This window comes from Chlamydotis macqueenii, chromosome 2 (assembly GCF_036417535.1).
Source record: "Chlamydotis macqueenii isolate bChlMac1 chromosome 2, bChlMac1.mat, whole genome shotgun sequence".
Lineage (NCBI taxonomy): Eukaryota > Metazoa > Chordata > Aves > Otidiformes > Otididae > Chlamydotis > Chlamydotis macqueenii.
The window spans coordinates 57,657,298-57,672,966 of record NC_141557.1 but is presented as its reverse complement, the minus strand read 5'-3'; the positions used below and the strand labels follow the sequence as shown (position 1 = coordinate 57,672,966).

Sequence of the window (15,669 nt, the reverse complement as noted above, 5' to 3'; positions counted from 1 at the left end):
GAAGCTGACTTTATAGCTTAGAAAGAAGGAGGATTGCAAAGATACAGTGGGCAACACTATTTCAGATAAAAAAATCCTTTATTTTTTGGACGGCATGGAGAGCCATCTAGTCCAACTGGGTGACTCTGAACTAAAACCAGTGTGGTTTGCAGTCTCCTGTTGAATTTTGTGTTCTGTCTCAGGGGTGGCACAGATAGACTTTGCTGGATTCCTGTGAGTGAGTCTGGAGGAGCTGCAGCTCTATGAATGTCAACAAATGTTGTAAGTTTACCATGGAAGTTTGAAAATAAATGGAATAGAATTAATAAGCATCAGTAATGGCTTTATAATTGAAATAGTATAGACATTAGAGGTACATAGGGTGCTAGCAATCATATTAATTATTTGTTAACAGAAAGACAAAGTAATAAAATTAAAAATCAAAAAGCTTAGTTGTTCACATGCAGATCTAGGGGGACATTTTGTAACAGAAATAATTGCTTTTGCTTCATCCTCAGGGTGATATTATCTGTGTCTAATTGTTTTTGCTGAAGAAAGCAGAGCAATCTAAAATTCTGAGTAATGCACAGCAATTGTAGGGGTGAAAACAACCACATTTTAGAAACCTCTTACAGCATCCCACCCCATTGCAGTGAAAGGATGCAGTGCTGCTAGGAAGGGTAAAGATAAATGGAATTACTTTTCTATTAGAAGTATAATAGACTTTATTAGTTAGTCACCTGTGCTCAAAATAGATCAGCTGTCAGGGAAAGCTAGCAGATGAACATGCACCTTGTGAGCTGTCAGGAGCAGATCAGTGTGGGTTTTTTAAATAATAATTACCCACTTCCAGAGAAATGTTTTAGACGAAAGCACAGCTGCTTTATTGATGATGCCTTTTGCGCATAAGGATGAATATTCTAGTTTGTTCTGTTCATTTTTCCATGTAAAAGTAATATCATATTTCCATAAAACTCTTTTAGGAAATGGTGCCTTTTGCTATTAAAGCTTGCATAATAAAATTATTTGTCAGGGATTTAATTTGATCAAAGTCGGTCATTTGTAATGAAGTGCTAAGGGAGGCTGCTGCTTACATTCCAGACCGACAATGCCCTTGCCCTCTGCAAGCTGCTGTGCAACCAGCTGTCCGGGGATTCGGTGTGGCAGGGCACGCAGAAGGTGGTATCTTTTTTTGCACCCTGACCAGCGCTCAGAGGTGATGGCAACTGTTTGTTTCCTTGTAGACGGAGGAGGCCTTTGAGCACCACTATTCTGGCACAGTTTAATAGTCTGTCCGGACTGGCAACTTGATTGACATGAGGTCTGGGAGCAAGAAACTCTGCAACTGGTGGTCGAGAGACTTCATGGCCCAAATGTGGCTCCTGGGGGGCCAACCAGGAGACTGAACCATGGACTGGCTTAGTTCTGGTAGGGGCTGGATTTAGGGGACAAAGGTTTAAATCTGCAGTACGCTGTACCCCTCCCAGAGTTCAGAAGATCTGTTTTGATCTTCAGTACTGTAACATTGCACATTGTGTGCAGCCACCTTTGTTCTGCCACAAATACTGGTTCCAGCCCGCTACCGTTCGGCTGCTCTGCTTCCTGCCCCTACAAAACGCAGCAGAAGCTGGAGTTAAGGACTGAGCCTTTACAGAGCTTTGTCAAATCATATTTAATTTAGTTTTGGCACTGTAGCCAAGTGACAGAGCAACTTGTGCAGCAGAACAGGACTCTGGATATGGAGCTGAGCTAGTGCTGGCGGCAGTGATAAGGAGGAGAAGCTAGCATGCTTAAATTTGTTTTTCAGGGCTGGCGTGGGACTGGCTTTAGATCAACTCCCTTAGGGAAATTGCATCCCCACCTCAGAGAAAGGAAGTAGAACACTGCTAAATTTGATGGCAGACTTGATGTCGGGGACTCTTCCTACGCACTGGTAGGCAGTAGAGGAGGCTGACTGGCTGAGACCCTTGCGCAGTGTTTATGGCAGTGCTGCCGTTCTCCTCTGTGGAGCAGATGAGCGAGATCCGCATTTAATCCAAGCTGTGTAGGTATTTACTGAGCAAATATCCATATACCCATATTTCAGTTTGGATGTTACAGGAATAAGCATTGTATCTGCACATTTTTGCAAACAATGGGAACAGTACCATACAGAAGCTGGAAGACTTTTATTATGCATGTGTTTTAAAATCCTCTTTTACTGCCTCTTCATATGAATTTATGCATTTAATTGTGACAGGATTTATCAGGATTCCAAAGGACAGAGGAGAAAAATAATTAACTATGTGTTCTGGTTTACTAATATCACACTTAAAAATCCATTGAAGGATAGACAGGTTTCTGTGAGAGAGTGTTTTTTTTATCTTTGTATGAAGTGTTGGAAAATGACTGTAGGTAGAGGCAAGATGTTGATCAAGGTCACTCCTACATCTGGTTGTGTTGAAAAGCTTTCTGGTGCCAAGTTGTTCGAAGCCTGAGTACATGGATGTAGTCTACTAGCCCTGAGATCTCAGTCAAGAAAAGATTGCCTCTCCTTCCTCTTCCCCCATCTCTTTTCCTTGTCTCCAGCAGCCCAATCATGAGGAATGTAGGGGAAATATCATTCCTTTCTGCAGCACTGTGTGTGGTCATTTGCTTGGATCATTTGGATAGCTTCTTCTAACAAATTCCGTAGATTTCACCATTAGATGCATCATATCAACTTGGCAGGGTAGCAGCTTTCAAAATAGCAAGTATTTTTAGGTTCTTTGCCATCATGTCAAACCAGAGCTTCTAAGTGCCGAGACAGAATGCCATCGTTTTTAGCTAATCTTGGGTTCCTGTGTTGTACCAGATTGCCATCCTTAGCTCTGTGTCACTAAGCAAAGTCTGTAAAGCATGGCAGCATAATAGGACGATGTGCCCTGTGAGGTGTCGTATGGATAAGTTTAGAACTAAGACAATTCATTAGCTGATGCATCTCAGCATTACTCTTGCCCCTTTTTCTCATGAGAATAGCATTCTTTATCTCCCAACACCAAGTAGAGACAGACCAAAATAGCTACAAGTTATTTTGTCTACATTATATGCAAGATCTCTACAGTAGTGACAGTCAAACTGAAGACGTATTTTATTTCTGTAGCTGTTTCCTCAGTGCTCTAACACTATTATTAATACTACCTGTCACTTGTACAATCCCTCAGAGTTGTAAGTAGTTTGCTAAACATTGTACAAACTTACTGGAAAGCATCAAGAATGAAGTAAACACTCTGCTACTTACCGGCTAAACCTTAAATCACTTCAATAGCCTGGCTTTGCCTTTAGTTTAGCGAAACAATCTTCCAGACCAGCTAGTTCCCTGACCTTCTTTATACTTTATACTATATACTTCTTTATACCAAAAAGTGATTTTTGGTAAATCACTTCTACTATTGTAATATTGGTACAGCTTTATCATATCTAGACTGGAAAGGCACTACTGAAAACAATAGATACAGTTTCTGTGTCAGACTTTCTGGGACACTTTAATTAAGCTAAGAGGCTAAAGTGATTTTGAACAGACACCAGAGCACATCTTGTTAGTAATGCTAAAATGCTGCTAATAGCCGTAGAAGCTTCCCGCAGTTAATGATTCTTGTTGATTTTGGTGAGGCAGAAGTAGCAGCAGAGACGTTAGTGTAGAAAGCACTCTATTTCTCAGCCTCATTTTTATCAGCTTATTATTTTAAATTGCCACCAAGCAGGTGATGTGACAGGAGGAGTTGGAGTTATTCTTACTATGATTACAAAGCTGGAAAAACGTGTGGAAAAAAAAAAGTGTGCTGGAAATAAATGTGAAAACTTCTGACAGCCATTTGCATTTCTGAAGGCTCACCCGACATGGGTGGTTTCTATCCAGGGCAGAACATACAGTTCTGTTAACATATTTTTCTCTCATTTTAAATGAAATATTTAAGCCTTGACAGCCAGTGCTTTTGTTGTCACCTCCGGAATTCCCACCCATGTGAGGCCAGGCAGCCTGTGCTGCAGAGCCCCTGCCCAGAGTCTGTGCCAGCATCTGAACCCATGGAAAAACCACCTGGCCCTGCCTGCTGGGCCACCTTCTCCCCACATCCTCTCAATGGTTTTGTGAGCCTGCTTGTACAAATCTGTTGAGATTACAAAACCATTGTTCTGTGCTACAAAACCAGGTACCAAAAGTTACAATAGTTATAAAAATTGCCCAATGCAATCTCTGCTTATTCAAACTCCCCTTGGCCCTGAGAGGATCTGTGCCATGACAGGCTAGCCAGTCCCCTCCCAGCAGACTCGCCAAGCCTTCATGGTACTTCTGTATTGTGTCAGTATTGAAAATAGTTCGTGTTTTATTGTAAATTACTTTTATTTGCAACTTCCAGTCTTGCAGTTCCCACTGCACAGAGATCAAGGACCCAATTTTTCCTTTGTATCCATTAGTGTAAATCAAGATTAACTGAAGTGAAGTCAGTCTAATCACAAGTGTAAAAGTAGGAGGAATGAAAGGAAAATCAGTCTATAAACTATTTGGGTTTTATTTTTAAATAGCAAAATTAATGCTGCTGTTCTGCAGACACAGGGTGACCTGCAAAGTACTAGCTCATGCGTTACTAATGCATCTCCATTTAAATGCAGATTTTTGCTCCTCACACAGAACTTCAGGGAAATCCTCTCCAGATAAACTGTAATAGGATACCAAATGGCAATTCAGTATTTCACTTCAACTTGTGTTTCAGCTTATTGATCTTAATTTTCTATCATTTAGATGCAGCATTTGCTTAGAGGGAAGAAGATTACATTCAGTATAATCAGGCTTCTAATTAATAATTAATTATTTTGATATTCCAAACATCCATGCCAGCAGTGGCAATCTGCTCATATTTCTGTACCTGTTTCTATTTTCAGTGGTGGAAATCAGCAGGGTGTGACTTTACATATTTCAGGAAGTAATTGAGACACAGAGCTGAGAAAAGGAAGCATAGTATAGATATCATGGTATCTATGTGGGACATGCTTATCGTGATGGTGTTTTGTTCTCAGTCATTTGTGGTGACAGTGATAAGATCCCAACTTGTTGGTGAAATCCTATGAAGTGGGGACACTTGTGCTACACCACTGCGTTCAGGGGCTTTCCAAAAGGCTTCCGTTTGCCTACATGTTTTTTAGATAAGACATGAGGTGTGACTATTCAGCCATTCTCACACCAAAATCACTTCCTTCACTAAATCTACTCCTTGGTAAGGAAGGACTTGCCCCTCGCAAACTCCTCTTCCAAGATGACCATTAGATACTGCAGTTAAAAGCCTCTCCGTCAGCTGTCCACGTTTCACTGTGGTTTTGGTATAGATAAAGGAATAGCCAGAGGGCCTGCTTGTTCAATTAAGCCTTCCAAATTAATGATATCATTTGCTTTTGCCATATATGATATTTTAAGTAAAAGGGTTTTTTTCTATATGTGCCTCCCTCAAGCCCTGCTTAAGTAAGTGCAGCTTATAAGATGTACATGAGACCTTGATATAAGCTCTCTTCTGCTGGACTGAACTTTAAGTATCCTAAGTTGTAAAATGAAGTCATAGAAATAATGTTTATAACTCTACTAAACTTTAATACAGTTATGAAGAGGAATAACCTGATATTAAGAGTTAGTGTTTCTGCAGCACCTAACATGACGAGACCCCAGTTATAATTAGTCTACACTATTTCTCAGTTTCCAGGCTGAAAGCCTCCAGCGCAACAGTGAACACATAGCAAGCAAGGTTTAGGGCTCATTTTCAGTACCATCAACTAAAAAATAAAACTCCCAACCATGGCAGAGGTATAAATATGACAAGAGTTTTTAAAATACATTTTTAGGTTTGGGTTTTTGTGTTTGATTTTTTTTTAATATAGCTTGATTACTTGTAGGGTGCATTTTGTTAACATTTTCAAATGTTGTTCTGGCAACCACCGAATTCGTCAATATTCAAAATCTTACATCTGAGATTAACATTTTCCACATGGCATCCTTAGAGCTGTGTATCAGGAAAAAAAAAATTACCAAAAGACAAGCAAAAAAATAATGGAAATGGAGAGTCTTAGGGTTAATGAGACCTCCTTTGTCATGTAATTTGGTCATCAAAAGGGATGTCTAAGAAATAATTATCTTTGTGATTATGCTCCTTTGGGAAGCTCACCTATGAGCCCGCAGATTTCTTCTCTAAACTATTTCCAACATTCTCAAACTCTGACAGATTCAACCACTTGCTAAACAAAATAAAAACTGCTAGAAAAACATTACTCCACTACCACATTGAAATAAGCCCTGCCTATGACCGTGTTTAGGTCTGAATTAGTAGTATATTGCAACCCATCAGGCAGAAATGAGAATCTTTCGTTACTGGTAATAACATGGGGCACCGCATGAAAAGCTGTCTCATTATAGATTTTGTTGTTTTCCAAAAGGCAGGAATAGCATTTGCTTTTAGTTTTGAAGTCCAGAGTTGTCAGACTTCAAAACTGCACCACAGACTACTAGTTACCTTCTCATGTAACCACTCATGACTTCCATGGCTTTCCTTGAACGCTTGGCCACATAGGCTCAGTGCCACCGACATGCTGACTTTATAGCTGGAGAGTCATGCAAAATAGTATAGCTACATTGGAGGAGCTGGGTAGAGTATTTTTTTCATCAACAGTGTATTATCAGTAAACACAAGTTGATTGAAATCAAAGCAGTAAGCAAAACTTCAGGGGAAAAAAATATCTAATGCTGCTGGAAGGGGGGATGTTATTTTCGATTAATCACATCTGATTTTATCCAAATCAGCTCTTGAAGGTTCTCAGGAGAAACAAAAGACGACTATTTGTCTAAAACAAAATTTTCAGTGATCCAAAATAAGATTTCTTTTAATTAGAGAATTCTAAAAATCCTGGGAGGTTTGAGATTTAGATATAAAAAAAAAATAAATCACAGTGTGAAATCCTTAATTAAAATCAGTTTTGCTACCCATAAAAACTATAAATATTAAATATTAGAAAATAAAAAGGTTGTTTGCTTTGGAATGCACTTCAGAGAAATAATCTCAGTAGTGAAAATGGGGGGGGTGGTAATAGGTTTTTTCCTTGTTGCTACATAACAAATAAGACTGAAAACCATTTAATAAAAAGAGAGAATGGACCAGATATAAACAGATAAAACTTTCCACTTATTTGACCTTGTAAACTTCACATCATAAGGCATGACACAGCAGGAATTTTTCCTATAAGCAGTAGGTAGGTAGATCCTCTTATTTCCTTTACTGGTTTAAACCTAGTTTTTCACGTTAATTACTGCTCATTTATTGAATGGAAAGCATGCATTTTTAATTATGTTAGTTGAAATGTTGGCTGGTTGTGAAACCAAGTACTTGAAATTGGTCCATTTGAGCCATGTGAATCAGCAGTACTGTTTACAGTTTTTGCATTTTTTCACTTCAGCATTTCAAACTGTGATCCTTGCACAGAAGACAATCTGGTAGAGAAAGAGAAAAGGCTCCATCTAGTGGGCAAGAACTTTTTAATTGGAAAAAAAAAAGGCAAGATTTTAACTGAATTTTATGCATGAAGAAATACTGCTTTAGATTTTGTTTCATTAAGCTGCCATGTTGCTCTTCATTCTTTCCTTCCACAGAGCCATCATTTCATATACGAAGATGAAACATTAAGAATTATTCTGACAGTCTCGAGCAAGAAGCAATAAATGATACTAAATGGGTTGGTTTATACAGAAGAGTAAGAGTTGATCCACAAAGGTCTTCCTCCCCCTATTCAAGCTTCAATATATAGTAATCAAAAATGAATAATTTGTGTGTCAACAAATATTGTAAACTATTTAAAGTTCTTTCCTACATAAAACTGACTGGAAATATTTGTAATTTGATCATAACACAGTATTTTAAGAGTATTTTTACACAGGGAACTCTACCTGTGTGTTACGTCTTCTTTAAATAACCTGTTTACCTGCAAAGGGTGAAATCTGGGTTCTCTGGCAACTCAGTCCAGCGCCTCAACTTCTGGCAAGGCATAACCGCATCGGCCTCTGCTGTCTCTTCCAAAGGCAAACACCAAAACTCATTCATCCTAGCATTTGTCTGGGAGCCTGCCTAGCACTGTTGTATGTCCAAAATCATCCCGATAGAATCTAACACCTTTATTTTAGGTACACAATTGATCTAGTACAGTACTTCCCCCCCCCCCCCACCCCACCTTCCTTGCTGAACTTCAGTACTGTGCATTGCAGTTATGCTTCAAACTCCTGGGAGATTAAAATAGCAGGACTTCAGTTTAAAGCAGCAGTGAAATTCGGGTGTTACTCTCTCATTCCAGCCAAATACAGCTAGCAGCTGAAACCTTCTCTTCAGTTTGTTTCAGGCTACAAACAAGAGTGGGAGCAGGAACAAGTAGCAGCAAGCACAGATTTGGCAGAAGAGACACTGAACCATGTTGTATGTCCTGCCTTTTGTCAGACTGTCTCTCATTTTCAAGCTATACAGCCTGTCAAGATCAGATCCTCCTGTACAGCTTCCAGCAATGGGTAGACAGCGTAACACATATCGTAATAATACATCACTACACCCAAGTTTACTATAGCCCATGTTCACATCCACAATTGGAATATTTGTCTCCTGTGCAAATCACAAAATAGAGCTTAGTATGTTGTTTTGCACACCTCTTGATCACAGAGAGAGATCTCCATTTGCAGTGGGCTGCTTGATAGCAAATCCAGAGGATTCCTCCTTCAGGATTAATGTACTATTTAGCAATTCTGGCAGGCCACACAGACTTCCTGATCTGCCTGAACAATTCTCCCCAGCTGCAGCTCTCTTTGTATCCTCCATGGAAATTTAACTCTGTGGCACCAGTGAGTAAGAGCTGTCATTTGGCTTGTTCTACAGACTAAACCAAAGGATATTCAGAGTTCTTACTCTGAACCTTTATATGGGCAAGGACTAATACGGAACTGACTAGTCTTAGAGTGCCTCTGGGGAAGTTCTATGTTTGCAAAATGCAAGCAATGCCATCTTGAAAAGAGAGGAAATGGACCACAGAAATAAAACTGCATTTTTTGGTTTGGGGGCAGTTTGTATCTTTGGTCTGAGCTTGTAGTAAGTCTATATAACCCTTAAAACATGTCAGCTAAAACAATATGGAAAGGTTGCTTACAACTTCGCGGATATTTCAGAACTATCATTACATCTGCACTGTTAGCTGTGTTAAACTCTCCTAAAATTGACATTAGCTATTTGTTAGAGCAATGCCACTTGGCTTCTCATACCTCACTAGGCATGCAACAGAAGAAAAGATGCAAGTCACTTACTTCAAAGCAAAAGTTGTTAAATAATACCACTTTCATCTGCTGGCCTTTGCTCTAAAACTGTTCACATTTTAAGAGATTACAGGCTTGCTGCTGAGCTAAAGCAAATCCTGTGTTTGGAACTACAGTAAAATCCTCTGCCTCGTTTTAGTTTAAATACCTTGTCTAGCACTGGTACTTGAGCTGATCCTAATGAAATACAAATTTCCAGATGTGGAACTCGGGGAACATTCAACAATCTGATGTAAATTCCAAACACTAATTTGGGGATTAATTTATTCCCCCTAGAGGTCATCAGATAGTCTCATACAAGCCTTCTAATTAATATTTAACATAGCTATTTTGGATGTTGTTTTTCTGGGTTAAATATACTCAGCTATTTTTTCCATCGTTGCAGGAGCAGCAGTCTTTACAACAATAAGCACACATCAATGCATTTGTTTTAAGAGTACCACTAAGTCTCCTACTTCTTTTTTCATAGCTAACCAGGTGCTGAAGTTTGGAACGCTCGTCAGTACTTCCAACACCTATGATGCCTCCGGGATTGTGACCATTGAGACGGACAAGCCCTTGCTGTGGACAATGGCTATCAAAAGATAAGATCAGCTACAGCCGCCTTTTCTGACCTGACTCAACTCAAAATTTCACTGAAGACAATAAAACTGTTGTGAAATATATAAGCAGGAACTGATTTTATGTACTGAACAAGTCTGAAATAAAAGTCACTTGAGATCAAATCAAGATTAGTAGCAGTAACTGAATCCTTAATTCTGATACCTCACACTACTGAATCAGAGGACACATGAGCTGCCACCCAATACCATCACAAACAGAAGTGAATGTAAAGAAACTGCTACTGCTTATCTACTTAGTTCAGACTATTTTTACGAAGTATTTTATTCCAATACTGAACTATTTTTTCCCCTTTTGCCAAAAGGAAATACAGTACACAGTTGCACATAGTATAACTACATTAAAAGGTGATAGCAGTGAGACGAGTTAATCTTCTTTTTCTGTCCTGGTTTGTAGCCAATGTAGGTGCTGGTGAGAATTTCTCAATAAGAGTAATAATTGAACTTTTCTACTTATGAAGCAAGTTTCTGTACTGAAGAAGCTTCAGTTTTCCTGCAAGTCCAGTATCAGATTTCCCAGTATTAAGTGCTTTTAAAGTCTGTAATAGAAGTAGCAGTAACTTCTGCAAATGCCAAATGCTTACAATAAGTTTTTTTGCAGTGAAATATAAATTTCTTAATCTCAATCTGAGGATGAAGAGCATTGCATTTGCCAGAGTTTGTGCAGGCTTCATTTTTAAAACCAAAATATTTTATCATTTCATACTGGAAACTTCTAGGTGAACAAATGCAGAGCCCGTTATAATTTTATGTGCAGTTATCTTACAGAAGCAGTATCCAAATCAGGTGTATATCCTATCCAACAGTGTGAGCAAGTTGTTGATTCGCTGAAGGACTGCTTAGTATCTTTGACAACTACATTAACCTCAAACTCTGCGTCTTGGTAACCAAGTTTAGCTTTCTTAATTATTCCATCAGAATAAGTATTTGCAATGCAACTTCTTTATTTGATGGATTTTTTTTCCAGTCAAATACACAATATAACCTAACAGGATTTTCAAATGCAGAACGGAATCAGAGATAGTGACGGTGATTCAAGAAATTAGTGACTAGAATTCCAGTTGATAAGACTTTTAAATCATCACTTGAGAGGATACAGTAATCTGTTTTCCTGCTGTCTACTTTTGCTGGAACAATGTGGTTTACTACACAGTAAATTAAGCATTAGAACAGCTTCTGAAGAGAGGCTGTACAGTTTTCACCCTTGGAGCTTTTAAGTACCCAACTGGACAAAGCCCTAAGCAGCCTCATCAGGGTGCAACACTGACCCAGCTTTGAGCAGGAGGTTGGCCTAGAGACCTCCCAAGGTTCCTTGCTACCTGAGTGATTCTATTATGCTTGAAAGAAGTAACAAAAGCAAACAAACAAAAAACCAAAATACTTCCCCACACACTGTACTACTACTGAAAAAAAAGCCAGTAATGTAGACAGGTATGATTGCACACACTTTAGAAGAGGAATAAGATGACAAGAATGTTTGAAAACCCAAACGAGCTGTTTAATAGCAAACAAGTTACAAAGCTGTCAAATCTTTGCAGCAAGTGTCACAACATCTTGTTCTTCATGATGAATATTCAGCCGCCTCTGTTGAGAGAGCAAAGTAATCAGTTTCAACTAATCAAGCGTGACCAAGTGATCCTATCTGAAGTCTAATTTATCCTCCTACCATTGCCTTGTTAGGACAAATATTACTACTATTACAGCTTATTTACTATTTTCAAATATTTCTTCTTGCCTACAGTACCACTCTTGAAAGTATAAGCAAGCCACATGTCATGGTCACTGAATAGTATTTAACCTGTTCCAGTGCTAGAAAAGGGATTACATCAGCTCTGGAGAATCTGAGGAGTTTTACTTGGTAGTGTTAATATGGCAGGACTATGGCCCCAGTCAACTTAAGGCTGAAGTTTTTCATGCTGCAATGTTCATTCCAAAAGGTATTTTACAGAATGCCGTTCACATAAAACCAAATTTCAAACATAGCTAGCACTCAGTAAATGAAACAAAACCAATTTTGTTCTGTGCCCTGTCATCTTCCAGCACACTCACTCAGTTTTCTCTACCCTACCCTCGATGCATTTACTTCCGATACCCAAATTATAAACTGGAAACGGTAAGAGTATGTAAGATCCAAATAAGGTAAATGTTCTATGGATAAGTGCACACTGAGGAACTGGAAATTAAAATAACTGACATAGTGTTGAAGCAGACTACTCAAAAAAAAATTTAAGAACTATGGATCTACTATTTTGCAGCATGCTGAATTAACAATCTACTTCCTGATCAAGTCCTTTGAATCAAGTAACACCTACTGTATTACACTAGCATGTGAAATGCACACATACTAAAGCAACATGGATCCTGTAGGGCGCACTAACATCCTCTATTTAAAACTGAATAGGTAAAAATGAATGTAAAATTTAGTGAAATTGAAGGTTCGTATTTACTTACACAATGATATTGTTGATTGGGATATGGATCAATTTGACAAAGAAACCGATAAACCCCATTATCGCAAAGCCTATTGCTGTTGCCATGGCAATCTTCTGGAACTCTGCAAAAACAAAAACATTTTAGTCTAGGAAGCCTCATTTACGGCATAGAGATGTGCTCTACAGTGACCACAGGAGAGATCTCTCTTTAGAAAATCGTAATGTTAACACAGGAAGCAGTTCAAGAGCAAACTGCATTGATGTTAAGAAACAAATCTTTTTTAGAAGACAGATGAGATTTTAAGAGAGAAGATGTTGCTTTCCACAAAGCATGGCTGATCTCATTTTTTAAAAACAGTAAGCAAAATCAGAAATACTCACAGTCCATAACAATTCATGGAACATTTATTCTATTGTCTTTCCTTCATATCCCTACAAGCCCAGAAAATAACCCCCAATACAGTATTAAATATGGCAAAGCTGCCTTCATGTCTGTCACAGGACGACAGCATCTTAAGTCCCCACAAAAATCACGTACTTAAGTGATAGTCTCAATTACTTTAAGACAGCAACCATCAAGTGGACTGAGAAGGTCAACAGGCCCTCACAACCCTGCCAGTCTGACAATGAATGAAGTTCCTTACTGATCTCTAAAGATGCCAGTAAACTTTATCCTGCACATGCAAATAAAGCATCATAACTACTGCCATTAAGGACAACCAGCTACATTCTGGTTAGCGTTACAGCCTCTGTCTAATGTCTTTAGGAAACTCCAAAAACCTTTTTTTCTATACTTCTAGCAATAAAGGTCTTCCTGTCCTGTTCAGGCAGTCACTGACAACTGTGAAGTACGGAACGGGCACTGCAAAAAGCAATCCTAGCTCCTTTAGAGTATCCTAAAATGAAGTGTTTCCTCCAAGGTCACATAACAATCAGTTTCCTCCAGAATCTCCCCCAGATTGACTGCAATCAGTCAAACCTGACTGTTGCATTTGCCTTTTCAAAGTGCACGCAAGTTCTTCTCAGATCAGTTTACCAAATACATGAATATTACTACCTCCCTTGCCCAAAATGGCTAATTTCAGTCATTAGCCAATGGCTAATGGCTACTTAGCTTATTTCATAAGGTGAGTTTCACTACCACTCTCACACACCTGACTGAGTACATACCAGAATAGGACACATTCAAGCTTATTATATCCAGAACCATAAACCCATTAGCAACTGGGTAACTGCTCAAGTTTAAATCTCATATTGGAAGCTGAGAAACATTAATGGCAAATAAATCAAGTCACATACAGAAAGATACACAGCAAAATATAAAATGACATAAGGGTTGCATTCTGTTTTATTGTGTGCTTTACCTTTCCTGTCAGGCTTGGTGCATCTTTTAACAAGTCGTATGGAGTCTTTTACAAACTGACGGCTGGGTTCCACGAATTGCATTACCTGATCCATGATTACCCCCAAAGATGAATGGATTTAGTATTGGTGGTGCCACGTCTACACTGAAAGAAAAAATTTTTCAATTGCAGAAGTAGAAGGGGCCTACAAAATTTGTAAAAACTTAAGATAACTTAAAATGTCACATTGCAGCCTAACTGGACTTTAAAAGATACTTCCACTTTGCAGAAAATAAAGACACCGTGTCAATATATAAACACGATGACCTACTAACTCCTACAAAAAATATGAAAAATTATGCTTTTCAGCATAGAAGAGGAAAACAACAGCACTATCAGAGCTTGCTTTCAGCTTATGTCCCACACTGCTTTTCTGAGTAAACTACCGAAGCGCTCTAAATAAGCAAAAGTCACCCGTTTCAAGAAATCACAAAGCCAAAAGCTGGTGGAGAGTCGGTGAGCACTGACAGAAACACCACGGCCTAATTTTATTCTCGAAACCCGCATCTGCCAACGTTGGCACCCAAAGCAGGACACCAGGCTAGAGGAACCCCCGGTCACTAACCAGCACGGACCATCTGATACCAGGGTCCCTCGCACCGGGCCCCCTCCTGTCTCCCGGCTTGCGCGTCCCTCACACTCCCCTCCTTGTCACGGCGGCCGAGGCCGGGCCTCCCCGCCTGCCCCAGACACCCACCCCCGCCTGCCCCAGACACCCACCCCGCCTGCCCCAGACACCCACCCCCGCCTGCCCCAGACACCCACCCCCGCCTGCCCCAGACACCCACCCCCGCCTGCCCGGGACACGCAGCACGGGCCGACGGCCTCGCTCCAAGGGGCCCCGAACCTTCCCCCCACCCGGGGCGGGACAGAGCCGGGCCCAGGGCTCCTTTCCCCCGCTCCCCAGCAGCGGGGCGCCCCACGCAGCACGGGGAGAGCACGGGGGGGGGGTGGGGGTCCCCACGCCGCCCTTACCGGTTGCGCTGGCCTTACCGGTTACGCCGCCGAGCGAAGGCCACGTCGCACAGCAGCACAGGGCGGTGACGTCACGGTGACATCACCGCGCCTTGCGCGCTGGCGTTCCCCTTCCCAGCGGCCGGCGGGGCGGGGCGGCCTTGTTTTAAGAAGGAAAAAGGCGCAGTTTAGGGGTTGGGGTGCTGGTTTTTTTTTTTTCTCCCCATTCCGGTTCTGGAGGTTCCCCCTCGCTGCCCTTTCTGCTCCTCACCAGCAGGGTGGCCGCTCGGCGTCCGGGCCGGCCCGGTCCCAGTGTGGGCAGCGGCGCGGCCTGGTGTCCTGGCAGAGGCGCCCCGGCCTCTCCCGCCGCCGCTCCCGGCGCAGGGCGAAGCTGTCGGGGGGCTGCGGCCCCGGGGCGTGGGCAGCTGTGCTGGTAGATCCGCCCGTAATTTATCCAGGCAGGGGTTCTGTAGGCGCCTGACCGTGAATTTGACTTTTCCGTGCGGTTGCAGCCATAGGATCCAAGAGCTTTTTAGCGGGAAATAAAGGGAAGACGGTACCGAGGTACCGGTAGCAAACGGTGTTCGACGAAGGGAAGGAAAGAAAAAACAACACGAAAAACTTGTTCAGACTGTGATTGCCCATGAGGCAGACATCTATTGATTTGTAGGAGTGCTGAAGCCATTGCGAACTACAGGAGTTTGTCACCTTTGAAAACATCGACTCCTGTGGCTTTTTTTGTATAGAGAAGTGTGCAGCACAGCACTTTTTTCATTTCAGCACCATAGGGGTGATGTAGAACACTCCCCTTCCTTGCATGGGGAGAAGCAGGCTGTCACTGCCTAAAGTGAGTCCTTTCTTGTTGTTTTTGAAAAGGAAAATCAGATCATGTAAGAGAACAAAGGTAACATTCAGCGATTTTTATCCTTAATTTGCTTTTGATA

At 40.9% G+C, this 15,669-nt stretch overlaps 2 protein-coding genes across 4 annotated transcripts in view; one reads left to right on the top strand and one right to left on the bottom strand.

The window, feature by feature from the left end:
- TPK1 (thiamin pyrophosphokinase 1) overlaps positions 1–10,047 on the top strand; it is a 302,095-nt gene extending 292,048 nt beyond the window's left edge. For both annotated transcript variants that reach the window (XM_086741727.1, XM_086741726.1), the window contains one exon: positions 9,786–10,047. In XM_086741727.1, the coding sequence (XP_086597853.1) occupies positions 9,786–9,904 (119 nt within the window). In that variant the 3' untranslated portion in view covers positions 9,905–10,047. The remainder of the gene's footprint in view (positions 1–9,785) is intronic.
- A 1,365-nt stretch (positions 10,048–11,412) lies between these two features.
- Positions 11,413–14,849, bottom strand: SEC61G (SEC61 translocon subunit gamma). Of its 2 annotated transcripts, XM_086743060.1 has the most exons (4): positions 14,748–14,849; positions 13,733–13,833; positions 12,388–12,490; positions 11,413–11,520 (listed from the first exon to the last, which is right to left on the bottom strand). In XM_086743060.1, the coding sequence occupies exons 2-4, from the start codon at positions 13,824–13,826 to the stop codon at positions 11,511–11,513; spliced, it is 207 nt and encodes a 68-aa protein (XP_086599186.1). In that variant the 5' UTR covers positions 13,827–13,833; positions 14,748–14,849; the 3' UTR covers positions 11,413–11,510. The 2 variants fall into 2 exon arrangements, with proteins under 2 accessions (XP_086599186.1, XP_086599187.1); XM_086743061.1 differs by lacking the exon at positions 11,413–11,520 and having other exon boundaries at positions 12,384–12,490.
- Between the last annotated feature and the right edge of the window lie 820 nt (positions 14,850–15,669).